The sequence below is a fragment of the Phyllobates terribilis genome, unplaced genomic scaffold, assembly GCF_046119375.1.
Source record: "Phyllobates terribilis strain yellow unplaced genomic scaffold, ASM4611937v1 Scaffold_9__5_contigs__length_417890890, whole genome shotgun sequence".
In the NCBI taxonomy this organism is placed as follows: Eukaryota; Metazoa; Chordata; class Amphibia; order Anura; family Dendrobatidae; genus Phyllobates; species Phyllobates terribilis.
The window spans coordinates 396,737,904-396,765,849 of NW_027362769.1; the positions used below are offsets into that span (position 1 = coordinate 396,737,904).

Consider the following 27,946-nt stretch of genomic DNA (forward strand, 5'->3'; position numbering starts at 1 on the left):
TAACAAAGTGCAAAATCATTCACAAGGTGACCTAGAAAACCCGGAATACTGACAGTCTCCTACGTGATGTATATGCTCTAGCCCCAGTGTCTCCAATGTGATGTATATGCTCTAGCCCCAGTGTCTCCTATGTGATGTATATGCTCTAGCCCCAGTGTCTCGTATATGATGTATATGCTCCAGCCCCAGTGTCTCCTATATGATGTATATGTTACAGCCCCAATGTCTCCAATGTGATGTATATGCTCCAGTCCCAATGTCTCCTACGTGCTGTATATGCTCCAGCCCCAGTGTCTCCTATATGATGTATATGCACCAGTCCCAAGTGAACAGTGATAAATTTCTCACTGTGAGGAGACATGTAGTGTAATATACAGTACAGACCAAAAGTTTGGACACACCTTCTTATTTAAAGATTTTTCTGTATTTTCATGACTATGAAAATTGTACATTCACACTGAAGGCATCAAAACTATGAATTACCACATGTGGAATTATATACTTAACAAAAAAGTGTGAAACAACTGAAAATATGTCTTATATTCTAGGTTCTTCAAAGTAGCCACCTTTTGCTTTGATGACTGCTTTGCACACTCTTGGCATTCTCTTGATGAGCTTCAAGAAGTAGTCACCAGAAATGGTCTTCACTTCACAGGTGTGCCCTGTCAGGTTTAATAAGTGGGATTTCTTGCCTTATAAATGGGGTTGGGACCATCAGTTGTGTTGTGCAGAAGTCAGGTGGTTGCACAGCTGATAGTCCTACTGAATAGACTGTTAGAATTTGTATTATGGCAAGAAAAAAGCAGCTAAGTAAAGAAAAACGAGTGGCCATCATTACTTTAAGAAATGAAGGTCAGTCAGTCCGAAAAATTGGGCAAACTTTGAAAGTGTCCCCAAGTGCAGTTGCAAAAACCATCAAGCACTACAAAGAAACTGGCTCACATGAGGACCGCCCCTGGAAAGGAAGACGAAGAGTCACCTCTGCTTCTGAGGATAAGTTTATCCGAGTCACCAGCCTCAGAAATCGCAGGTTAACAGCAGCTCAGATTAGAGACCAGGTCAATGCCACACAGAGTTCTAGCAGCAGACACATCTCTACAACAACTGTTAAGAGGAGACTTTGTGCAGCAGGCCTTCATCGTAAAATAGCTGCTAGGAAACCACTGCTAAGGACAGGCAACAAGCAGAAGAGACTTGTTTGGGCTAAAGAACACAAGGAATGGACATTAGACCAGTGGAAATCTGTGCTTTCGTCTGATGAGCCCAAATTTGAGATCTTTGGTTCCAACCACCGTGTCTTTGTGCGACGCAGAAAAGGTGAACGGATGGACTGTACATGCCTGGTTCCCACCATGAAGCATGGAGGAGGAGGTGTGATGGTGTGGGGGTGCTTTGCTGGTGACACTGTTGGGATTTATTCAAAATTGAAGGCATACTGAACCAGCATGGCTACCACAGCATCTTGCAGCGGCATGCTATTCCATCCGGTTTGCGTTTAGTTGGACCATGATTTATTTTTCAAAAGGACAATGACCCGAAACACACCTCCAGGCTGTGTAAGGGCTATTTGACCAAGAAGGAGAGTGATGGGGTGCTACGCCAGATGACCTGGCCTCCACAGTCACCAGACCTGAACCCAATCGAGATGGTTTGGGGTGAGCTGGACCGCAGAGTGAAGGCAAAAGGGCCAACAAGTGCTAAGCATCTCTGGGAACTCCTTCAAGATTGTTGGAAGACCATTTCCGTTGACGACCTCTTGAAGCTCATTAAGAGAATGCCAAGAGTGTGCAAAGCAGTCATCAAAGCAAAAGGTGGCTACTGTGAAGAACCTAGAATATAAGACATATTTTCAGTTGTTTCACACTTTTTTGTTAAGTATATAATTCCACATGTGTTAATTCATAGTTTTGATGCCTTCAGTGTGAATGTACAATTTTCATAGTCATGAAAATACAGAAAAATCTTTAAATGAGAAGGTGTGTCCAAACTTTTGGTCTGTACTGTACATCTGTGTTAGGAACCACTTACTGCTGCGAGTTCTTTACAAAACTTATCATCACAAAGAGTCGCCTGCGCTCCAGACCGATGCAAATTTGGAAAAGCAGTTGCAAGCAGCAGCTTCATCATTAAGACCTACCATCACAGCCACACCAGAGAAGCAATTCCACCTGTCACATTAGTAGGTAGCTAATTATTTGACCAAATATACCAGGATCATTTTAAAGGTGATAATTTAGTATGGCCACTGAATTATTTTATAAATATCCAAATGACCCTTGGCAGAAAAAAAATGGTTCCCCACCCCTGATCTAGCATAAGCTGCTTTAGTGGTCTCTAGCGGAACAGGAAACAATGATGTCCCATTCTTTGGTCACCAGACTACTAAGACTTCAGGTGATTGGAACAAAACATCATCAGATGTGCTTCTGCTGATGCCCTGAAACAGGTCTCAGTAGCCAAGTGGCTAAAGAATGAGGCGTTATTGCTCCCTGTGTAGCTGGGGACCACCAGACTGACTTGTGCTGAAAGCTCTGGTAGTGTTTTTCTTTTAAGACAAAAGATCTTGTAAAATTACTCTGTTGGCACTTTTCAATAAATAAGTGGGTTTTGGGTTGCAGTTTGGGCACTTGGTCTCTGAAAGGTTCACAATCACTGTTATAGAGCATACCCCTTATCATAGTTCACATAAATGGAGTTATGAGTTATACAGATCAAATGTTGGGGGCAATGGATCAATGCCTGCACTCCCCACTGTGCACAGGTAATTGAAGCAGGTTATATGATGGAGAGCAGACATGGAGGATGTACAAAGAGGAATTAACAGGTAGCTGTAAATGTCAGAAATCATCTGTGCCAGCAGAGGTGTCCCTGTATGTGTCCACTGAACACGTGTCATTGCTCTCATCTTGTGCTGCCGTTCTATCTGTACTGCATAGATAGCAATATTGTACTTTTTTTTTTTTAATTACTGTGACATGTAAAAGTATGGGCACCCCTGGTCGAAAATACTGTTATTGTGAACAGTTAAGCAAGTTGAAGGTTAAATAATCTCCAAAAGGCCTCAAGTTAGAGATGACACATTTCCTTTGATTTTAGGGAAAAAAAAAATATATATATATATATATATTATATATTCATATTTTAAATTTTAAAAATTACAAAAAGGAAAATGGGACGATGCAAAAGTTTGGGCACCCTTGGAGATTTGTGTGCTCAGATAACTTTGACCAAGGTCTCAGACCTTAATTAGCCTGTTAGGGTTATGGCTTGTTCATTATCATCATTTGGAAAGCCAGCTGATGCAAATTTCCCAGCTTTATATAAACCAGCCCCCTCTAACCTTGTGCCAAAAACAGCAGCCACGGCTTCTTCTAAGCAGCTTGCCGAGCACTCTGATAACTCATCCAGAGATGTCCATAAGTTATGTGTAATAATGAGAAATGACACCAGGAAAAAGTATTGAACACATGAAGAAAAAGAAGTGCAAAAAGCCCTGAAAGGTGATGACACCGGCTGAATATCTATCAGTAATTAGAAAGCAAACCTGCCACTTAGTGACAAATAATACCAGCTGGTTCAACTGATGCCTATAAAAAGGTGTCTCATTACCAAGGTGCCACACAAGAAACATTTCATGATGGGTAAAACCAGTGAGCTGTCTCAAGACCTTCACAACCTTATTGTGGCAAAACATTCTGATGGTATTGGTTACAGAAGAATTTCTAAACTACTGAAGGTTCCAGTGAGTGCTGCTGGGATCATAATCCAGAAGTGGGAAGAACATCATTTCACCATAAACCAGCCATGACCAGGTGCTACCTGCAAGATTTCAGACAGAGGAGTGAAAAGAATTATTAGAAGAGTTGTCCAAGAACCAAGAACCACCTGAGGAGATCTACAGAAAGACCTGGAATCAGCAGGTACAAATGTTTCACAGAAAACTATAAGTAATGCACTCAACCTTCATGGCCTGTATGGACGCTTACGATGCAAGACTCCATTGCTGAACAAAAAGCATGTTTAAGTGTGTTAAAAGTTTGTTCAATAACATTTAGATCACATTCACACGTTCAGTATTTGGTCAGTATTTTACCTCAGTATTTGTAAGCCAAAACCAGGAGAGGAACAATCAGAGGAAAAGTATAATAGAAACTCTCCACCACTTCTGTATATACACACGTGGTCAAAATTGTTGGTACCCCTCGTTTAATGAAAGAAAAACCCACAATGGTCACAGAAATAACTTGAATCTGACAAAAGTAATAATACATTAAAAATCTATGAAAATGAACAAATGAAAGTCAGACATTGCTTTTCTGCTTCCACGGAATTTAAAAAAAATTAACCTCATCAAATCGGCCTGGACAGAAATGATGGTTCCCCTGAAAATAATGTGACAAAAGGGACATGTTAAATCAAGTTGTGTCCACTAATTAGCATCACAGGTGTCTACAATCTTGTAATCAGTCAGCGGGCCTGTATATAGGGCTACAGATACTCACTGTGCTGTTTAGTGATATGGTGTGTACCACACTCAACATGGACCAGAGGAAGCAAAGGAAAGAGTTGTCTCAGGAGACTAGAAAGAAAATTATAGACAAGCATGTTAAAGGTAAAGGTTAGAAGACCATCTCCAAGCAGCTTGATGTTCCTGTGACTACAGTTGCACATATTATTGAGAAATTTAAGATCCATGGGACTGTAGACAACCTCCCTGGATGTGGCCGCAGGAGGAAAATTGATGACAAATCAAAGACACGGATAATACGAATGGTAACAAAAGAGCCCAGGAAAACTTCTAACGAGATTAAAGGTGAACTTCAAGCTCAAGGAACATCAGTGTCAGGTCGCACCATCCGTCGTTGTTTGATCCAAAGTGGACTTCATGGGAGACGACCAAGGAGAACACCATTGTTGAGAAAAAAATCATAAAAAATCCAGACTGGAATTTGCCAACCTACATGTTGACAAGCCACAAAGCTTCTGGAAGAATGTCCTATGGACAGATGAGACAAAAATGGAAGTATTTCGCAAGGCACATCAGCTCTATGTTCACAGATGGAAAAATGAAGCATATCAAGAAAAGAACACTGTCCCTACTGTGAAACATGGTGGAGGCTCTGTTATGTTCTGGGGCTGCTTTGCTGCATCTGGCACAGGGTATCTTGAATCTGTGCAGGGTACAATGAAATCTCAAGACTATCAAGAGATTCTAGAGAGAAATGTGCGGCCCAGTGTCAGAAAGCTTGGTCTCAGTCGCAGGTTATGAGTCTTGCAATAGGATAATGACCCAAAACACACAGCTAAAAACACCCAAGAATGGCTAAGAGGAAAACATTGGACTATTCTGAAGTGGCTTCTATGAGCCCTGACCTAAATCCTATTGAGCATCTTTGGAAAGAGCTGAAACATGATGTCTGGAAAAGGCAACCTTCACACACGAAACAGCTGGAGCAGTTTGCTCATGAGGAGCGGCCAAAATACCTGTCAAGAGGCGCAGAAGTCTCATTGACAGTTACAGGAATCGTTTGATTGCAGTGATTGCCTCAAAAGGTCGTTCAACAAAATATTAGTTAAGAAGAACCATCATTTCTGTCCAGGCCGATTTCAGGAGTATAATTTTTTAAAAAATTCTGTGGAAGCCGAAAAGCAATGTCTGACCGTCATTTGTTCATTTTCATAGATTTTTAATTTATTATTACTTTTGTCAGACTCAAGTTATTTCTGTGACCGTTTTGGGTTTTTCTTTCATTAAACGAGGGGAACCAACAATTTTGACCACGTGTGTATCACCCACTCCTGGCTTTGGCTTACAAATACTGATGTAAAATACTGACCAAATACTGAACGTGTGATTGTGGCCTTAGACAAGCCCGTGAAATACTGGGAGAATATAGTCTGGTCAGATGAGATCAAAATTGAATTCTTTGGATGCCATAATACACACCATGTTTGGAGGCCAAAAGGCACTGCATATCACCCCAAAAAAACAGCATACCAACAGTGAAGTCTGGAGATGGGAACATTATGATCTGGGGCTATGTTTCAGCATACGGCACTGGCAAACTTCATATGATTGAAGGAAAGATGAATGGACGACTGTACCAAGACATTCTTGATAAAAATCTGCTGCCATCTACCAGGATGATGAAGATGAAACGAGGGTGCCATTTCAGCAAGACAATGATCCCAAACACACAGCCAAGGAAACGCTTAATTGGTTACAGAGATAGAAAATAAAGCTACTAGAATGGCCAAGTCGATCACCGGACCTGAAACATATGGAAAATGTATGGAAAGAACTAAAGCTCTGAGTTCATAGAAGGAGCCACAGGAGCTTCAGGATGTGAAGAGTGTTTGAGTGAAGAATGGGTCAAAATCACACCTGAGCAATGCCTACGACTACTTTCTCCATACAGGAGGTGTCTTAAAACTTTATCACCAACAAAGAATTTTGTACAAAGTAATAAATAAATTTCAGTAACATGTTCAATACTTTTTTTCCGGTGTCATTTATCATGATTACACATAATTTATAGACATCTATGGATGATTTCTTTGCCTGTGTGGATTGGATGGGTTGTTACCGTCATCTAGTGATAATTTCACGCTGTAAGGCAGCGCTAGACATCATAGTGGGGGATACTCGCTTCGCTGCGACAATCAATGCACACGTGCAATGTCTTTCCGTTTTTAAACAATGCTCAACAGTTTATTACTTCATAAACCGCATATGACCGGGTCCAACTCAGTGGCACGCCGACACACATATATACAATATTCATGAGCCAAGTGACACACAGGCCCACTTGCTCCAGGTACAGCCTTCAGCAAGGTAATCATATAGCAATGTCCATATAACACAGGGTATTACCTTTGCCGGGTTTAGTTGCTGCAGTCCATTACTCCGCCACCACTGTGGCTTTGCGGCTTCCCAGGTGGGGGTCTCTAGCCATCGTTCCCTCAAAGGCCACTGACATCCACACAGGATCCATGCTCTGCCTTTCAGGACTCTTCATCAAGCCTCTGCCTTCCAAGGCCACTAGCATCCACTCACAGGATCCAGTCTCGGCCTTCGGGCTGCCAGGCTTCACTCGGCCTCACTAGGCCTCACACGGTCGGTGTCCCACACACATGGGAACAGGCCTTACGCCTCTCTCACAGAACACACCTGTCTCCCATCAAGCAGGGTTTATATATCCATCCCATGCACACACACACACACAGACAGGACCTTGCTGATGTCACAGTCATGTGATCAGACAGACATTCTGAGCACGCAGGACCTGTGCTATGTCACAGTCATGTGACCAATCACCTGAGGGGGAAGGTACATGGTCAGGTAAAACACATCCTGGACCATTACCGTAATGCCAGCAAGTTGCTGCATTACATATCCTCCCCCTCTGTTCAAACTTGTGGGGTTGAACACATAATATACACAATGACATTATAACCCCCAGTTCACATAGAGACCATGTACTTTACAATTGTGCTACTCAGCCCCTGGAACATTAGTCAACGACATTAGCCCATTCCTTAGGGACCTACCATTTGTCACTGTCACTGACTTCGTCAGGTCACCTTTCCGGGTCGTAACCTTGTCAGAGCTCCCCCGCTCCCAGCGGTCAGTTGTAACCTTGTCAGGTCTCCCCCGCTCCCAGCGGTCAGTCATAACCTTATCAGGTCTCCCCCACTCCCAGCGGTCAGTCATAATCTTGTCAGACCTCCCCCGCTCCCAGCGGTCAGTCGTACAGCGGTGTGACTCACATGCCCTGGTATCTAAGGTCCGGTTCGACTCCGTACTGTCCCGTCCTCTATTGGGTCATTTGTATGGGCTGCTCAAACCTGAGTTACTGGAGGTCTCACTACCTCTAAACCCACACCCACTACTCTCAGGACATCTTGAAAGGTCCCTAACTCCAGCTATAGCTGTTCTGTTATTTAGGGGGCCCTTTCTCTGTCTGGTCTCATAATTTCTAGACGGCTGCCATCTTCTGTTACTCAGATGATGCTGTCTATCCACTTGCAGTCTAGCGAGATTCAACTGTTCATCCTCTCGCAGGTAGGTCACTCGGTACTCCAACAGCATGTGCATATATCCCAGGCTTTCTTCTGTTCCTACAGCGGAGAATGATACCATGCCGTCTTCGTCTGGTATCCAGTCCTGACGATCACGTGGACTGCTTACTTTCACCACACCAGACTTCTTGACCATCATCTGCATGGCTCGACCATTTCTCCCAACGAGCTTCCTCACCAGAACATGAGGCACCCGGATGACCTCTTCACGCATACTGTGAGCTTTCCTCATCGACTCCAGTTGTCTAACAGCTTGTTCCGTCTTCAACCGGAGAAACCGCTTCGTGCGAATACATCGCCAGTGCATGTCACTTAGGAGTGCCACCCTCTTCACTGTGACTTCGGTCGTGGACAGGACCACCAGCTGTTTAGCTTCTGAGGTCAAGTACACCTTACAGGCTCCCACGGCCTTCTTAAACTCCTCATGCACGGACTCACTGGTGCATTCTTCCCTCAAATCCTAGGGTACATCTACGAGGCACTTGTACCGAGACGTTTCGGTCTCACCAGCGGTTTCCAGACGATCAACCAGCTCAGGTTTCAGGGACAACTGACCTCCAGCTTCTTCACCCTGTATGCTTTCCCTGAGCTGACTCAGCTACAACTTCACGAATTTCCATCTTGACCACTTCCATCTCATATTTATCTGTGGTTAACACTCTCTTAGCTCTCCTCAGGTCCACCCTCTCTTGGTGTAAGGGAGTGAGTGCAATGTGTTCGCCCTTTTCCTTCTCCAAGAAGGCCTCGTTCACTGAGTGATACTTTATCAGGCGACTTTTGAGCCCGGAAACTTCTTCCTCTAGCTCCGCCACTCGCCTCTCAGCGGCCCGTCTCTGAAGCTCCTCTTGCTTCTGTAACGGGTCCGGGAGGCGGAACCTCTGAGCTACTATACAAGGGGGCGGCCCTTGTAAGGGAGCGGGTGGCAGTCTCTGGGTGAACGGACAGGGAGTTACGGCAAGTGATCAGGGCAGTCTCTGGGTAAGGGGTAGGTACGACCTGTGATGGCGGAGCCTCCGGGTAGGCTAGCAGGCAGATGGTAGATGTGTGCTCCCAGGTGAGCAAGCGAGAGTCTCTGGAATAGCAGGTGGTCACGGCACGTGACGGCGGAACCTCCGGGCTGGCAGGCAGGTAGGTAACGGAGAAGCGCTCCCAGGTGAGCGGGCAAGAGTCTCTGGAATAGCTGGTGGTCACCGCACGTGACAACGGGACCTCCGGGCTGGCAAGCAGGCAGGTAACGGAGATGCGCTCCCAGGTGAGCGGGCAAGAGTCTCTGAGATAGCTGGTGGTCACAGCACGTGACAACGGAGCCTCCGGGCTGGCAAGCAGGCAGGTAACGGAGAAGCGCTCCCAGGTGAGCGGGCAAGCTGGTCCATAGACAGACTGACCGGAGTTGTAAGGCAGACCGTCGGACCTCAGGCAAGCAGGCAGGTAGCTGATGTGCGCTCCCAGGTGAGCGGACAAGTTGGTCCTTAGACAGACTGACCGGAGTTGTAAGGCAGACCGTCGGACCTCAGGCAGGCAGGCAGGTAACAAGTATTCAGGCAGGAATCAGGCAGGTAACTAGCAGGAAACTGGCAGGTAACTGGCAGGTAACTGGCAGGTAACTGGCAACGGGACCTGAGGGCTGAAGCACAGGTGAGACACAGGTGCAAACAACATTGCTCGGGCACCTCCATTTTGGAGGAGGTGCCTTATATATGATGAAGTCCTCCGGCCATTGGCCGGGGACTCCTTAGGACGGCGCGCGCGGCCCCTTTAAGAGGAGGGGAGCGCGCACGCGCGCGCCCTAAGCACAGGGGCCGGGAAGGAGCGCGCGCTGAGAGCAGAGCGGGAGGAGGACGCCGGGAAGGAGCGCGCGCTGACAGCAGAGCGGGGAGAGGACGCCGGGCACGGAGCAGAGCGGTGAGGGGAGCAGCGTCCCTGCCTAGCAGAGGGCAGGGACGCCAGCGCTACAGTACCCCCCCCTTTAGGCCCCCCCTTTTTTAGGCCAGATAGAAATTTAGCTAGGATGAGAGGGGCATGGATGTTCTCCCGGGGCTCCCACGTTCTCTCCTCAGGACCAAACCCCTTCCAATCTACCAGAAAAAAGGTCTTTCCTCTTACCCTTTTGGTGGCAAGAATGTTCTCTACCTCAAACTCGTCCTCAGCAGAAACCGGAGCAGGAGGCGTACCTGTAGACTTGGAAAAAGAGTTAAGCACCACAGGTTTGAGGAGAGACACATGGAAGGAGTTAGGGATCCGTAAGTTGGCCGGGAGTTTCAATTTATAGGCCACCGGGTTGATCTGACTGATGACCTCCAGTGGGCCGATGAACCGAGGCCCTAACTTATAGGAAGGGATCTTGAGCCGGACATATTTGGACGAGAGCCAGACTTTATCCCCAGGGCGGAATTGAGGAGGGTCCAGACGTTTTTTGTCAGCGTGTCTTTTCATACGCTCGGATGACAGAAGGAGTGCGGACCGGGTACTCTCCCATATGGAGGAAAATTTGTTAACAAGAGATTCCGCAGCCGGATTGTCCGCCGAGGTGGAGACGGGAAACGGGATCCGAGGATGCTGACCGTAGACTACAAAAAACGGGGATTTGGAGGAAGACTCGCTCTCGTGATTGTTGTACGAGAATTCGGCCCATGGCAGGAGATCCACCCAGTCAGAATGGTGGGCATTAACGAAGTGCCGAAGGTAACTGGTCAGGTTCTGATTGATCCGCTCCACTTGACCATTAGACTGTGGGTGGTAAGCGGAGGAGAAGTCCAGGGTGACATCCAGCAATTTACAAGTGGCTCTCCAGAAACGGGAAGTGAACTGTACCCCACGATCCGACACGATGTGACGGGGCAGGCCATGAAGACGGAAGATGTGGCGGATAAAGTCTTTAGCCAGCTCGGGTGCAGACGGAAGACCTGGCAGTGGAATGAAGTGAGCCATCTTGGAGAAGCGGTCAGCGACCACCCAAATGACCGTACAACCGGCAGAGACGGGTAGATCAGTAATGAAGTCCATCGCTATATGCTGCCAGGGGGCAGCAGGTACTGGCAGAGGTAGGAGGCGGCCGGCCGGCAGGTGTCTCGGAACTTTGTTGCGGGCGCAGGACACACAGGCAGAAACAAAGTCTATTACATCCTTGTGCAGGTTAGGCCACCAGTAGTGCCGGGTAATAAGCTGGAGGGTCTTTTTCTGACCGGCGTGGCCAGCTAGTTTAGACGAATGACCCCAGTGTAGGATCTTCTCCCGATCAGGTACTGATACGAACGTCTTACCAGGAGGAAGACGATTTAGACTCACGGGAGCCACCTGCATTACTCTGGCGGGATCGATGATATGTTTCGGATCCTCCTCGAGATCAGACACCAGAAAGGACCGAGACAAGGCGTCCGCCTTGACGTTTTTGTCAGCCGGGCGAAAATGAAGGACAAAATCAAAACGAGCAAAAAACAAGGACCACCGGGCTTGGCGCGGGTTAAGTCTCTGGGCATGCTGGAGGTAAGCCAAGTTCTTGTGGTCAGTGTAAATTATTACTGGGTGAAGAGCCCCCTCGAGCAGGTAACGCCACTCCTCCAATGCCAGTTTGATGGCCAATAACTCTCGGTCTCCTATGGAATAGTTGCGCTCAGAGGAGGAGAAGAGTTTAGAGAAGAAGCCACAAGTTACCATCCTCCCGGAAGATGATTTTTGAGTAAGTACCGCTCCGGCTCCAGAGGAGGAGGCGTCAACTTCCAGGAAGAACTGTTTGTTGCCATCTGGGCGATGCAGCACCGGGGCGGAAGAGAAGGCCTGTTTAAGGGAAAGAAAGGCCTCCTCTGCTTCGGGTGGCCACTCTTTGGGATTAGTACCTTTACGGGTGAGCGCAGAAATTGGGGCCGTCCGGGAAGAGAAGTGTGGTATGAAGAGGCGGTAGTAGTTGGCGAAGCCCAGGAATCGCTGAATGGCCTTCAACCCCTCCGGTCGGGGCCATTTCTCGATGGCAGACAGTTTCTCAGGATCCATTTGTAGGCCGGTCTGAGAGATAATGTAGCCCAGAAACGGAAGCGAGGTCTGCTCAAAGAGGCACTTCTCAAATTTAGCGTAGAGATGGTTCTGCCTTAGCCTGAGCAGGACCTGACGAACGTCCCTCCGGTGAGTCTGGAGATCCGGAGAGAAGACCAAGATGTCGTCCAGGTACACCACTACGCAGGAGTAGAGAAGGTCCCGGAAGATGTCATTGACCAACTCTTGAAAGACGGCAGGAGCGTTACAGAGACCAAAGGGCATTACCAGGTATTCATAGTGGCCGTCCCGGGTGTTGAATGCCGTCTTCCATTCATCCCCCTGACGAATACGAACCAGGTTGTACGCCCCACGAAGGTCCAGTTTGGTGAAGATCCTAGCCCCCCTCAGGCGATCAAATAATTCTGGAATGAGCGGAAGGGGGTACTTATTCTTCACCGTGATCAGGTTTAGGCCTCTATAGTCTATACAGGGACGGAGAGAGCCGTCCTTCTTTTTGACGAAAAAGAAGCCTGCTCCCGCCGGGGAGGTAGATTTCCGGATGAATCCTCTGGCCAGATTCTCCTCAATATATTCGGACATTGACCGGGTTTCAGCAGCGGATAAAGGATAGATACGCCCACGGGGAGGAGTAGTACCGGGTAGCAGATCGATGGGACAGTCGTATGGTCTATGTGGTGGTAATGTCTCTGCCTCCTTTTTATTAAAGACATCTGCATAAGACCAATAAGGAATCGGAAGTCCAGGTAGATTAGCTGGGGTAGGAGAGGGACGGACGGGATGGACGGGAACCAGGCAGGTTTTATGACAGTCTTGTCCCCAGCGAAGGACCTCTCCGGTTTGCCAGTCTAGCACGGGTGCATGTCTCTGGAGCCAGGGCAGACCTAGCAAGAGGGCGTGAGAGAGTCCAGGCAGAACATGAAAGGAGATACTTTCAGAATGCAGCATTCCCACCTGCAGGGTAATGGATTCGGTGATGAGTTGAATGGGGCGAGGTAAGAGGCCCCCATCCACGGCAGCGACAGACAAGGGTACAGCCAGAGGTTTGGTGGGGATGCGGTATTTTTCAACCAGGGACTGTGAAATAAGGTTCCCGGCTGCTCCAGAGTCAAGTTGGGCTAGTTCGAAATAACGGTTCTCCCCGTAGATGATCGAAACTGACAACAGCAGGGATGGAGAGGATTTATTCTTGTCTAGGTGGACCTCTCTGAGCGAACCTAGACACAGGCGTTTCCCGACCTCTCCGGGCAGGCACGGATCCGGTGCTCCTTACTGCCACAGTAGAAGCAGCTCCCCTCGGCACGGCGTGAGTCCTGACGGGTTTTGACCATCTTGGTCTGGTCGACCTGCATAGGCTCAGGAGAGTGTACCTGGGGAGAGATGGAGGGAATGACGGGTCTCTGGAAAGTAGGAGCTAAACGTGGAATCCTTCTCTCACGGGTGACCTCTTTGGCACGCTCCTGGAACCGTAGGTCAATCCGGGTGGCAAGGGTTATTAGATCATCGAGAGAGGTAGGAATGTCCCGACCAGCAAGTTCATCTTTAATACGACCGGACAGACCCTCCCAGAAGACGGATACCAGAGCGTCGTTATCCCAGGCCAGCTCCGAGGCAAGGGTGCGGAACCGTATGGCATATTGGCCCACGGTGAGACCCTCCTGACGGAGGCGTAGCAGAGAGGATGCGGATGAGGTCTTCCGTCCGGGTTCGTCGAAGACTTTCCGGAAAGCCGAGAGAAAAGCAGGCAAGTTGGACACCAGGGGGTCTCCTCTCTCCCATAGAGGATTTAGCCAGGCCAGGGCCTCCCCGGTGAGATGGGACATGATAAAGGCAATTTTGGCCCGGTCGGAATTAAACTGATGGGACAAAAGTTCAAAGTGCAGGGTGCACTGATTTATGAAGCCCCGAGCCTGGACGGGGTCGCCTCCGAAGCGAGGAGGTGCAGAGAGCCGGGGTCCGGGGTAGGATACCATAGTATTAGTGGGCAGCGGAGCTGCCGGATTGCAAGATATGGCACTGGCGGAGGTTGTTGGTGGATCAGACAGAGTGTTCAGGCGAGTATTAACATTCCGCAGGTGACCCAGGATGGCCTCCTGTTGGGACCTCTGACGGGACAGTTCAAGACAGAGGTCCGAGAGCGAGGGAGCTTGGGTGCCACCGGGTTCCATGGCCCGAGCAAACTGTAACGGGTCCGGGAGGCGGAACCTCTGAGCTACTATACAAGGGGGCGGCCCTTGTAAGGGAGCGGGTGGCAGTCTCTGGGTGAACGGACAGGGAGTTACGGCAAGTGATCAGGGCAGTCTCTGGGTAAGGGGTAGGTACGACCTGTGATGGCGGAGCCTCCGGGTAGGCTAGCAGGCAGATGGTAGATGTGTGCTCCCAGGTGAGCAAGCGAGAGTCTCTGGAATAGCAGGTGGTCACGGCACGTGACGGCGGAACCTCCGGGCTGGCAGGCAGGTAGGTAACGGAGAAGCGCTCCCAGGTGAGCGGGCAAGAGTCTCTGGAATAGCTGGTGGTCACCGCACGTGACAACGGGACCTCCGGGCTGGCAAGCAGGCAGGTAACGGAGATGCGCTCCCAGGTGAGCGGGCAAGAGTCTCTGAGATAGCTGGTGGTCACAGCACGTGACAACGGAGCCTCCGGGCTGGCAAGCAGGCAGGTAACGGAGAAGCGCTCCCAGGTGAGCGGGCAAGCTGGTCCATAGACAGACTGACCGGAGTTGTAAGGCAGACCGTCGGACCTCAGGCAAGCAGGCAGGTAGCTGATGTGCGCTCCCAGGTGAGCGGACAAGTTGGTCCTTAGACAGACTGACCGGAGTTGTAAGGCAGACCGTCGGACCTCAGGCAGGCAGGCAGGTAACAAGTATTCAGGCAGGAATCAGGCAGGTAACTAGCAGGAAACTGGCAGGTAACTGGCAGGTAACTGGCAGGTAACTGGCAACGGGACCTGAGGGCTGAAGCACAGGTGAGACACAGGTGCAAACAACATTGCTCGGGCACCTCCATTTTGGAGGAGGTGCCTTATATATGATGAAGTCCTCCGGCCATTGGCCGGGGACTCCTTAGGACGGCGCGCGCGGCCCCTTTAAGAGGAGGGGAGCGCGCACGCGCGCGCCCTAAGCACAGGGGCCGGGAAGGAGCGCGCGCTGAGAGCAGAGCGGGAGGAGGACGCCGGGAAGGAGCGCGCGCTGACAGCAGAGCGGGGAGAGGACGCCGGGCACGGAGCAGAGCGGTGAGGGGAGCAGCGTCCCTGCCTAGCAGAGGGCAGGGACGCCAGCGCTACAGCTTCCAATAGGTTTGTAGCGACTCCTTGATCTCGGCTCCTACATCCACCGAATCATCCGAGCTCACATCACTCGAGGAGGTATCTGCTTCATATCTCCCATCACCAGCGGCCAACTCCTGGCCCTGGTCTGTGGCTTCTCCGATAGACTCCTCCATCTTTTTCCGCTCAGCTTCCATCTTGCTGACTGTTTCCTTAAGGCACGTCTCTGCCCTCTGGAGATTATCACTGAACATTTGTAGCTCCTTCACCTGAGCTTCCAGACCTAGGGTCTTCCTGCGGAGATCACCATTTTCATCACGGGTGTCCTGCAGGGTGGTCTCAACCACTTGGCGCACATGCTCTGCATCCACCTTATCATCCTCTAGTTTTCCTTTAACCCTGAGGAGATCCTCATAGTCCCTCTTGATTTGTTGCAGTTCCCTATTGGGCTTTTCACCATATTCCTTCTTGGAGTCACACAGCTCCCGCTTGAACTGTTCGCGCAGTCGTTTTAGGTTTTGGTCACGTCCGGAAACTTCAACCTGCAGCGCCTCTTTTAAGGCAGGCAGCTCTCTATCCCTCTGGTGTAGTCCCTCATCCAGCTTTTGCTTCACTTGTTTCAGCTCTACGTGTACCAGGGAGAAGCGATCTTTCAACTCGCACAGCTCATCTTCAAACTCCGCTTTGTCAAGCCCCAACTGAAAAACCTCCTCTTTATTTCTCTGGAACTTTTCCTTCCAATTGTTGACTTCCTTGCTGTTTTCCTCCAGTTCTCGCAAGTTCCTCACAACCTGGTTTATTTTCTGCCGTTCAGACTCCAGGCTCCGCTGGTCTGAGGACACGATCTCCAGGTTTCCACATAGTTACTGCACGTCACTCTGACCCTGCTGGCTGATAGGCTCCAGCTCTTGGTCACGACTGACCGCCTCCTCTTTCAGGGCTGTCAGATCCTTCTGACTCGGTACCGTACCGGAGGTTGCTACTGGCAACGTCACCTCCTCTTCTGCCTCGGAAGGAGAATCCACCCTTGAAACAAAGGCACACAGTACTACATTTTCCTTATTTTCACTTTCAGCCAAGTCTACAGGAGCAACCTTTTTGTGGCCCTTGCGCCGTCTACGAGATGGGGACTTTCTCACCTCCTCTAACCCCTCCTGACTGACCTCTCCTTCTACTTTCATAGTGTCACCGTCAGCTACGGGGTCTGTGTCACTCCCCATGGTGTTGTGGACTAACGGGTCACCTCCCACTTTGACGTCACCCCCTTCTACTGGAGCTACCCCATTATCAATGGGCACATTGTCATTTTTAGGAGGTACCAACCCACCACCAGTAATTTTTTTTTATTTTCTATCCTCCACGCTGTTTTGAACAACCGCCCCTTTTTTAGACTCTGCCCCCTTTTTAACAACCACACCGGCAGGGGAATTTTTACAAGAAAAATCAACAATAGTCTTAGGACTCAGTTCACAACAGCTCTTACCACCTCCCCGGGCACTCTGGGACAACAAGGGCGCCCCCGGAGAGTTCAAGGAATGGTCCGCTACCACCTTCCTGTAAAGGGCCAACAGCTCCTGCCCTTCCTGCACCACGACCTCTTGTCGTTTCTCCCATACCTGCTGTTGTTTCTCAAATGCCTGCTGCGAGTCCTGCTGTTGTTTCTCCAATGCCTGCTGCGAGTCCTGTCGCTGTTTCTCCAATGCCTGCTGCTGCGACTCCAACAGGCATTTCAATCGCTCAACAGCTTCAGACTCATCTGCTGCTCCCTTCACAGCCATCATTATCTGCTCCTGCATTTCTTCAGGAAACTCCATTATGCCGAAGAGCGATTGCACACGGTCATCTACCTCCTTCTCCATTCTGTCTGGAGATACTGCACCATTCATGGCCAACACGGTACACACTAGACACTTTACACCGCTCTCCCCGAAAATTTTCATGGCCCCGCCGAGCCACAGCAAATCCGGATTTGAGTGCGACGACAACCTTCACCACCCCGCCGACTTGCAGCCAGATGCATTAAACTTTGTGAGCCCCGCCGAGCCACAGCAAACCAGGTTTGAGTGCGACGACAATCTTCGCAACCCCACCGAGTTGCAGCCAGATGCTTTAATCCACACTCGTCGTCCTGTGCCGTTGCCCCTAGCAACCGGGCTGCAGTTGCCTCAAGCAACCAGACTGCAGTTGCCCCTAGCAACCGGGTTGTCGTTGCCACTAGCAACCGGGCTGCAGTTGCCCCTAGCAACCGTGTTGTCGTTGCCGCTAGCAACCGGACTGCAGTTGCCCGCATTCTCGAACCATATGTAAGGCAGCGCTAGACATCATAATGGGGGATACTCGCTTCGATGCGACAATCAATGCACATGTGCAATGTCTTTCCGTTTTTAAACAATGCTCAGCAGTTTATTACTTCATAAACCGCATATGACCGGGTCCAACTCAGTGGCACGCCGACACACATATATACAATATTCATGAGCCAAGTGACACACAGGCCCACTTGCTCCAGGTACAGCCTTCAGCAAGGTAATCATATAGCAATGTCCATATAACGTAGTGTATTACCTTTGCCGGGTTTAGCTGTCTCAGTCCATTACTCCGCCACCACTGTGGCTTTGCGGCTTCCCAGGTGGGGGTCTCTAGCCATCGCTCCTTCAAAGGCCACTGACATCCACACAGGATCCAGGCTCTGCCTTTCAGGACTCTTCATCAAGCCTCTGCCTTCCAAGGCCACTAGCATCCACACAGGATCCAGTCTCGGCCTTTCAGGCTTCCAGGCTTCACTCGGCCTCACTAGGCCTCTCACAAACGGTGTCCCACACACACGGAGCACAGGCCTCAGGCCTCACACCGAACACACCTGTCTCCCATCAAGCAGGGTTTATATATGCATCCCGTGCACACACACACACACAGACAGGACCTTGCTGATGTCACAGTCATGTGATCAGACAGACATTCTTTGCGCGCAGGACCTGTGCTATGTCACAGTCATGTGACCAATCACCTGAGGGGGAAGGTACATGGTCAGGTAAAACACATCCTGGACCATTACCGTAATGCCAGCAAGTCGCTGCATTACAACGCCAACAGCACCTTTAGAAATATATTTACTTAGGAAATTGGTGACGTGTTCAATACTTATTTCGTCCACTGTACGTCCATAATAAATGAATTATGACGCTCCATATCCCGGGTTCAGGTCTCAGCTGGATTACTATTTTGGGAGAGAATTAATACCAGTAACCAGATCCTTCATTATCTTCTTACTGAAACCAGCTATGTAAAAATTAGTTTTAAAGAAAAAAAAAGAGAAAAGTCGAAGGCGTGTCGGGTTGTAAGGTATTTCCTGTGTGCAGCAGAGACCATGGCGGCGAGTTGTCAAGATCTCATTCTCTCCATTCTCCAGGAACTCGAAAAAGAAAGTTTTAAAAGGTTTAAAGCTTATCTGAGAGACAAGGAGTTCTTGGGATTAAACGGATTCAGCCCGATTCCTCGAGTCCAGCTGGAAGATAAAGACTGTGTGGATGTAGCGGACCGTCTCATCAATCACTACACGGGAGACAACGCCCTGAGAGTCATGAAGATAGTCCTGGAGAAAATCAATGAGAAGACGCTGGCACAACGTATCCCGTGAGTTCATGGAGGACCCACAGTAAGGAGAGCACTGGCTGCAGATGAAGACGAGGGAGGGGGTATAGGTGAAATATGAAGAGACTGGTAATGGTGGGAGGCTGAAGTCAGAGGCAGCAATCAGGAGCTGTAGCCATGATCAGCGCAGGACTGTGGATTATATAGATAGGTCTCAGTGTAATGTGGTGGGGGGAGCAGTACACCAAATTACACAAGAGATCATTAAGTCACAAATGTTTCTTCTCTGTCACCTCCAGACTTCTGTGTTCCTTCCAGACTCCTCTGCTCTCCTCTGTCCATTCCAGACTGTCTCCGTTCCATTAAGTACCCTCCAGATACAATGGTGTGAAAAAGTGTTTGCCCCCTTCCTGATTTCTTATTCTTTTCCATGTTTGTCACTTAAATGTTTCAGATCACAAAACAAATGTAAATTTTAGACAAAGATAACACAAGAAAACACAAAATGCAGTTTGTAAATGAAGGTCTTTATTATTAAGAGAAAAAGAAATCCAAACCTACAGGGCCCTGTGTGAAAAAGTGTTTGCCCCCTTCCTTATTTCTTATGTTTTTGCTTGTTTGTCACTTAAATGTTTCAGATCACAAAACAAATGTAAATATTAGACAAAGATAACACAAGAAAACACAAAATGCAGTTTTTAAATGAAGGTCTTTATTATTAAGGGAAAAAGAAATCCAAACCTACAAGGCCCTGTGTGAAAAAGTGATTGCCCCCTAAACCTAATAACTGGTTGGACCCTTAGCAGCAACAACTGCAATTAAGAGTTTGCGATAACTGGCAATGAGTCTTTACAATGTTCTGGAGGAATTTTGTCAGCTCATTTTTGCAGAATTGTTGTAATTCAGCCACATTGGAGGGTTTCCGAGCATGAATCGCCTATTTAAGGTCCTGCCATAGCATCTCAGTCGGATTAAGGTCAGGACTTTGACTAGGCCACTCCAAAGTCTTAATGTTATTTTTCTTACACCATTCAAAGGTGGACTTGCTGGTGTGTTTCGATCATTGTCCTACTCCATAACCCAAGTGTGTTTCAGCTTGAGGTCACGAACAGACGGTCGGACATTCTCCTTCAGGATTTTTTGGTAGACACCAGAATTCATGGTTCCATTTACCACTGCAAGTCTTCCAGGTCCTGAAACAGCAAAATAGCCCCAGACCATCCCACTACCATTATTGTGGATAATGGTACTCACTGTGGTTTACTGGAGTCCCAAAGCTTTAGGAATGGTTTTATAATCTTTTCCAGACCGATAGATCTCAGTTACTTTGTTTCTCATTTGTTCCTGAATTTCTTTGGATCGTAGCATGATGTCTAGCTTTTGAGGATCTTTTGGTCTACTTCACTTTGTCAGGCAGTTCCTATTTAAGTGATTTCTTGATTGAGAACAGGTGTGGCAGTAATCAGGCCTGTGTGTGTCTAGGGAAATTGAACTCAGCTTCCCAAAGCTGTGATAAACCACAGTTAATTTATGTTTTAAGAGGAGGGGACAATCACTTTTTTCACACAGGGCCCTGCAGGTTTGGATTTCTTTTTCCCTTAATAATAAAGACCTTCATTTATAAACTGCATCTTGTGTTATCTGGGTCTAATATTTACATTTGTTTTGTGATCTGAAACATTTAAGTGACAAACATGGAAAAGAATAAGAAATCAGGAAGGGGGCAAACACTTTTTCACACCACTGTATTTATGCTGCCTCTAGACTCTTCTATCCTCTTCTAGAGTCCTTTGTGCACTTTAGAATCCATGGTGTCCTCCAGATGCCGTTGTCCTTTCCAAACTTCTCTGCTCCTTCCAGACTCTTCTGTCCTTCCCAAACTCCTTTATTTCAAACAGACACCTCTGAACCTTCCAGATTCCTCTGTTGCCTTAAGATTTTGTGCCTTTGAGGCCCATCTGTCCCCTCTAGTCTATTCTTCTCCAGACTTCTCTCCCCTTCAGACACCTCTGTACCTTCCAGACTCCTCTGTACCCCGCTAGTCTCTTCTGTGTCTTTCAGACTTCTCTGTCTCCTACTGACCCCATATATCCCTCCAGACATCTTTGTCCCAACAGATTCCTCAATCTACCTCCAGACTCCTATGTCCCTCCCAGACTTTTCTGTTTCCCTACAGAACCTTCTGTCACCTCCAGACTCTTCTGTCCCTTCCAAACGCCTTTGTCTTTTTCAGGCACGTTTGTCCCCCTTCAATCTCCTCTGTCGTCTTCAGATTCCTTTGTCCCCTCCAGACTCTTCTTCTCCTCCAGACTTCTCTCTTCTTTTCAGACCTATTGGAAACCTCTGTCCCCTCCAGACTCCATTGTTCTCCTTCAAAACCCTTTGTCACCACCAGATTCATCTGTTCCCTTTTCAGACTCTTCTGTCTTCTCCAAACTCAAAACTTTGTTTCCTCAAGACTCCTCTGTCCAATTCAGGTGCCTCTACCCACTGCAAACTCTTCTCCAGAGTCATCTGGCATTTTCAGACTCCACTGTCCTCCTCCACACTTTTCTTCTCATCCAGACACTTCTTTCTTCTCCACTCTCCTCTCTCCTGTCGACACTCTACTTATCGTTCAGACTCCTCTGTCCCCTTCAGACCTCATTGAACCCCTCTATACTTCTCTCTCTTCTAAAGACTCCTCAGTCCCTCTCCTGTCTCCTTTATCCTTCTCCAGACACTTCTATCCTTCTCCAGACCCCTCTTTCCCTCTCCAGACTCTTATATTCCTCTACAGACTCTTCTATCCCTTTCTGTATTCTTCTATCCCTCTCCACACTCTTCTACACCTCTCTATACTTTTCTATCCCTCTCTAGATTCTTATATCCCTTTCCAAACTCTTCTATTCCTCTCCAGACTCCTCTGTCCCTCTTCAGACTCCGCAATCCCTCTCCAGACTCCTCTATCCCTCTCAAGACTCTTCTATCCTTCTCCAGACTCTTTTATCCCTCTCCAGACTCCTCTATCCCTCTCAAGACTCTTCTATCCTTCTCCAGACTCTTTTATCACTCTCAGACTCCTCTATTCCTCTCCAGACTCTTCTATCCCTCTCCAGCCTCCTCTATCCTTCTCCAGAATCTTCTTTCTCTCTCCAGACTCTTCTATTCTTCTCCAGACTCTTATACTCCTCTCCAGACTTTTATCTTTCTCCAGACGCCTCTATCCCTCTCCAGACTCATCTATCCCTCTCTAGTCTCTTCTGTCACTCTCCAGACTTTTCTATCCTTCTCCAGACTCTTGTGTCGGTCTCTCGATCCCTCTATCCCTCTCCAGACTTGTCTATTCCTCTCCAGACTCTTTCATTCTTCTCCAGACTCTTCTATCTTTTTTCAGACTCCTCTGTCCCTCTCCAGACTCTTCTATCCTTCTCCAGACTCTTCTGTCTTCTCCAGACTCCTCTGCTTCCTGCAGACTTTTCTATCCCCATCAGATGTGCGGTACAGGAGGACAGGAATAACTAGAATCAGGATCAGCACATTTTCTAGAAGTCGGAGTAGTTGAGTAGATAATCTATATCCTCTCATTATAGGAACAATGATACCTTCACCTTCAGAGCTGAAAACATGGACTTGAAGTGAAGGCTCCGTCCTCAGGAAGAACTTGGGGATTTGGCTCCGTCGTCTCTGCCTCTGACTCCTCTGAAGATTCGGGGACACAGAGATATTTTCTGCTCATCTGTACAATCAGAATACATTTCTTTTAAGCAAATGAAAATTTACTCCGCGTCTCATTATATGTGATAGTCCATGTGATGTGACATTTCATCGCTGTGTAGATGAGGTCTGATCGCAGGACGCTACCAGCCCAAAGCCTGAGGCTGCACTACTGAGACAATCACCATCCACATTACTGCCATCAGTAAAGCCTGGCAGGGTGCAGAGGCCTTCGAATTTTTTTCCTGCCCACTCCTGCCAGGATACACTCATGGCCAGCAGGTGGCACCATGTTCCCGATCCAGGGTCTCCTGTGTAGGTCCACATCCCTGTACAGGGGTTATCGGGTGAAGACCCCTGGGATTTGGTACATGGACTGGCTTGAGCAAAAAAAAAAAAAAAAAATTGTAAGATACCAGCGAAGTGCTAGAAATCATTTATTAAAGGGAAACGATCATCAGAAGATAGCTTACCGTTTAATCACATTTTTTTTTATATGAAGTTTTAAAATAAAATTGCCATCTAACACGAAATACATGTGCTTCTTCCTATTGCGATCTTTACTAAAAGAAAAAAAGAATACTTCGTAATTTCACAATTTTCACATTGGTCTCTGGGAGTATTGTAGACTCATATTTCCTGTCCTTTCTGGAAGAGTTTTCAGCAATCTCATTATCTTCAGAGGCAGGATTACAATGACTGATAACTCCTCTATATACAGTAGATAACACAGGATCCACCATCCACAATAGGTGATATCACAGCTCACCTCCTCCTCCTGTACAATGACTGATAACACCACTATATACAGTAGATAACACAGGATCCACCATTCACAATAGGTGATGTCACAGCTCACCTCCTCCTCCTCCTGTACAATGACTGATAACTCCTCTATATACAGTAGATAACACAGGATCCACCATTCACAATAGGTGATGTCACAGCTCACCTCCTCCTCCTCCTGTACAATGACTGATAACTCCTCTATATACAGTAGATAACACAGGATCCACCATTCACAATAGGTGATGTCACAGCTCACCTCCTCCTCCTCCTGTACAATGACTGATAACTCCTCTATATACAGTAGATAACACAGGATCCACCATTCACAATAGGTGATATCACAGCTCACCTCCTCCTCCTGTACAATGACTGATAACTCCTCTATATACAGTAGATAACACAGGATCCACCATTCACAATAGGTGATGTCACAGCTCACCTCCTCCTCCTCCTGTACAATGACTGATAACTCCTCTATATACAGTAGATAACACAGGATCCACCATAGGTCATATCACAGCTCACCTTCTCCTCCTGTACAATGACTGATAACACCTATATCTATATGATGCGCCCCCTGGGCCGTGGGGTACTCCGTGCCGGGCCGGTCGTTGCTAGGGGAGATGTCACAGTGGCGGTGACCCGGTCCGTGACCCAGGGTGGTCAATCAAAAGGGGAATATTTACAGGTGATTTATAGTTTTTATATACAGTCCGTGACGCCACCTGTGGTATGCGGCTATGTGGAGCCGCCGCTGCGGAGCAGATCCTCTGGAGCTGGTGTAAATGCAGCAGAGTTGGTTCAGCTCTCCACAGGTAGAGCTTAGCTCCAGGGCAGTGTAGATGTTGTAGATGTTGCTGGGCATTGTAGTGCAGTGTAGTGCAGGGGTGATGGCGCAGCAGTAATTCACAGAGACAGTGGGGTGCAGTCTTCAGAGTTTACTCACAGTTCTTAAGTTCCTCAGGTTGCACTGTCCAGCTTACAGCCTCCCACGTTGCGCTGCAGTCACCAGGCAGGGGTTCAGCAAACTCCCAGGTGTTTCAAGAGTGCCTGACAGGACCCCGTTCTATATACCCTTCTCAGCCGTCTTCCTCCGCTGGCTCTCACCCTTCTTGCCCTATGCCTCGCCAAACAATGTCCCAAGCTGGTATCCTCGGATCTTTCTGGGCAACCTGGAGTTCCCTGGATCCTATGTGGTTACCTTTTTGGCGACTTGAGTGCGGATGTGGCAACTGCACCCTGAAATTACAGAAGCCTCCGGTTTCCAGTTGAACCTTGTAATTCTCACTGGTTAGGGGTTGGTCCCCTCCGCGGCTCGATCCCTCCACCGCCTGGCAGATTCGGGCGTACGGGTGGCCTCCAGCACTGCCCGTACCCCTGGGATCCCTTCTTCGTTCCTGGAGCCTTCCTCCTGCTCCTCTCCTCCTCAATCTGTCCTGGGCCTCTCTCTATACCCTCCTCCTCCTGAGCAGAGCTCCTGCTCCTCTCACTGACTGACTGGCTCTCCTCTGACTGGACTCTGCCTAGAATGTTCCACCCTCTTTTTATATCACTTCTTTCAATGCTCCCCTGATTTACTTCCTCCACCCACACTACATGGTTCTCCCTCTCTGGGTTCCCCCCACTCCAGCCAGGGACAGGGCTCAGCACTGCGCTCTGCATCTTGCCCCTCCTGCTGGTCTGGAGCAGTGTAGTGTTCAGTGCAGGTGTTAGGGTCCCGGGCAGTACTCCATCCTTACCTAAGAGTGAGATACCACACCTCTGGGTGAGATGCAGTACCTCTGTGGCGACTGAACCCTCAGGGGCGCCACATATATATGACGCGCCCTGGGCCTATGTGATGTAGCGTTGCGCACGCAGGGACTACCCGGAGCCGGATCTGATAGGGGTAGTAGTCTCGTGGGGGTGACCCGGTCCGTGCCAGGGAGTCAGACTAAGTGGCGGTATATTAGCAGTAGATGTAGGACGACTACGCCACCCGTTGAATGCAGCTATGGAGCTGCCGCTGCAGGGCAGACCGCTGAGGCCGGTGGAAGGATGGTGCAGCGTGGATGGTATAACCCCCAACGGGAGGGGTATGGCCTCAGGGCAGCAGATGTGGATGATGGGGGTAGCAGGAACCACTCAGAGACGATGCGGTGTAGTTCAGGGTCTTTACTGGTGACAAAGATAGACCCTCCCGGAGTACTTGCTAGTGAACGGGGCCTGGTCAGTCCTTGAGCAGATGGGATCTCCCCTGGCCAGGCGGAGTTGTAGGCCTCCCCAACTAATTGTACTCTTCTAGCTACCTTGCTAGAGGCGGGTATAAGTAGCCCACGTCCCTGAGTGTACCGTGTGGTGCTCACCCGTATGGCCGGTGACTCGGGGCCTTCTAGTAGCTTCCGCTCCACGACGGCGGTGCTGGTCCCACTCTTGTGACCGAGCCTTCGGGTTTCTGGGCCAGAGGACCTGCAATCCCCTGCCGGTCGGTTTCTGCTGCTGGGTAGGAGTTAATCCCCACAGCCTCGGACTCCGGGTCCGGTAAGAAATCTTCAATCAGGGCGAGCTCTGCAGCTTCCAGCCCTGACCTCCTCTTAGCACGACTCCCACAGAGCTCCTGATCTTTCTTTCCTATTACTGCTTCTCTTCTTCTCTCTACTCTTCTGACTAACCCTGCCTCAGCCCCAGGTTTATATAGGGGAAGTCCTTCCCCTCCCAGGACTGGGCAGGAGGTGTGGCATGCATAGGATTCCTGACCAAGAGACCTCCCACCTGCTCTCAGACATAACATTGCTGTTACTGTGGAAACCAGACCCCTGGGGTGCCACATATACAGTAGATAACACAGGATCCACCATTCACAATAGGTGATGTCACAGCTCACCTCCTCCTCCTCCTGTACAATGACTGATAACACCTCTATATACAGTTGATAACACAGGATCCACCATTCACAATAGGTGATGTCACAGCTCACCTCCTCCTCCTGTACAATGACTGATAACACCTCTATATACAGCTGATAACACAGGATCCACCATTCACAATAGGTGATGTCACAGCTCACCTCCTCCTCCTCCTGTACAATGACTGATAAAACCTCTATATACAGCTGATAACACAGGATCCACCATTCACAATAGGTGATGTCACAGCTCACCTCCTCCTCCTCCTGTACAATGACAGATAACACATCCATATACAGTAGATAACACAGGATCCACCATTCACAAGAGGTGATGTCACAGCTCACCTCCTCCTCCTGTACAATGACTGATAACACCTCTATATACAGTAGATAACACAGGATCCACCATTCACAATATGAGATGTCACAGCTCACCTCTTCCTCCTCCTGTACAATGACTGATAACACCTCTATATACAGTAGATAACACAGGATCCACCATTCACAATAGGTGATGTCACAGCTCACCTCCTCCTCCTCCTGTACAATGACTGATAACACATCCATATACAGTAGATAACACAGGATCCACCATTCACAATAGGTGATGTCACAGCTCACCTCCTCCTCCTCCTGTACAATGACTGATAACACCTCTATATACAGTTGATAACACAGGATCCACCATTCACAATAGGTGATGTCACAGCTCACCTCCTCCTCCTGTACAATGACTGATAACACCTCTATATACAGCTGATAACTCAGGATCCACCATTCACAATAGGTGATGTCACAGCTCACCTCCTCCTCCTCCTGTACAATGACTGATAACACCTCTATATACAGCTGATAACACAGGATCCACCATTCACAATAGGTGATGTCACAGCTCACCTCCTCCTCCTCCTCTTGTACAATGACTGATAACACCTCTATATACAGTAGATAACACAGGATCCACAATTCACAATATGAGATGTCACAGCTCACCTCCTCCTCCTCCTGTACAATGACTGATAACACCTCTATATACAGTAGATAACACAGGATCCACCATTCACACTAGGTGATGTCACAGCTCACCTCCTCCTCCTCCTGTACAATGACTGATAACACCTCTATATAAAGTAGATAACACAGGATCCACCATTCACAATAGGTAATGTCACAGCTCACCTCCTCCTCCTGTACAATGACTAAAAACATCTCTATATACAGTAGATAACAGAGGATCCACCATAAACAATAGGTGATGTCACAGCTCACCTCCTCCTCCTCCTGTACAATGACTAATAACATCTCTATATACAGTAGATAACACAGGATCCACCATTCACAATAGGTGATGTCACAGCTCACCTCGTCCCCCTCCTGTACAATGACTGATAACACCTCTATATACAGTAGATAACACAGGATCCACCATTCACAATAGGTAATGTCACAGCTCACCTCCTCCTCCTCTACAATGACTGATAACACCTCTATATACAGTAGATAACACAGGGCCCACCATTCACAATAGGTGATGTCACAGCTCACTCACTCCTCCTCCAGTACAATGACGGATAACACCTCTATATATAGTAGATAACAAAGGATCCACCATTCACAATAGGTGATGTCACAGCTCACCTCCTCCTCCTG

The 27,946-nt window shown here is 48.5% G+C and overlaps 1 protein-coding gene across 1 annotated transcript; it reads left to right on the forward strand.

Annotated features, from left to right (window-relative positions):
• Positions 1–18,647: 18,647 nt before the first annotated feature.
• On the forward strand, positions 18,648–23,153 carry LOC141161254 (NACHT, LRR and PYD domains-containing protein 6-like). The gene is made up of 2 exons (XM_073646037.1): positions 18,648–18,966; positions 22,497–23,153. The coding sequence occupies exons 1-2, from the start codon at positions 18,701–18,703 to the stop codon at positions 22,543–22,545; spliced, it is 315 nt and encodes a 104-aa protein (XP_073502138.1). The 5' UTR covers positions 18,648–18,700; the 3' UTR covers positions 22,546–23,153.
• The last annotated feature ends 4,793 nt before the right edge of the window (positions 23,154–27,946 follow it).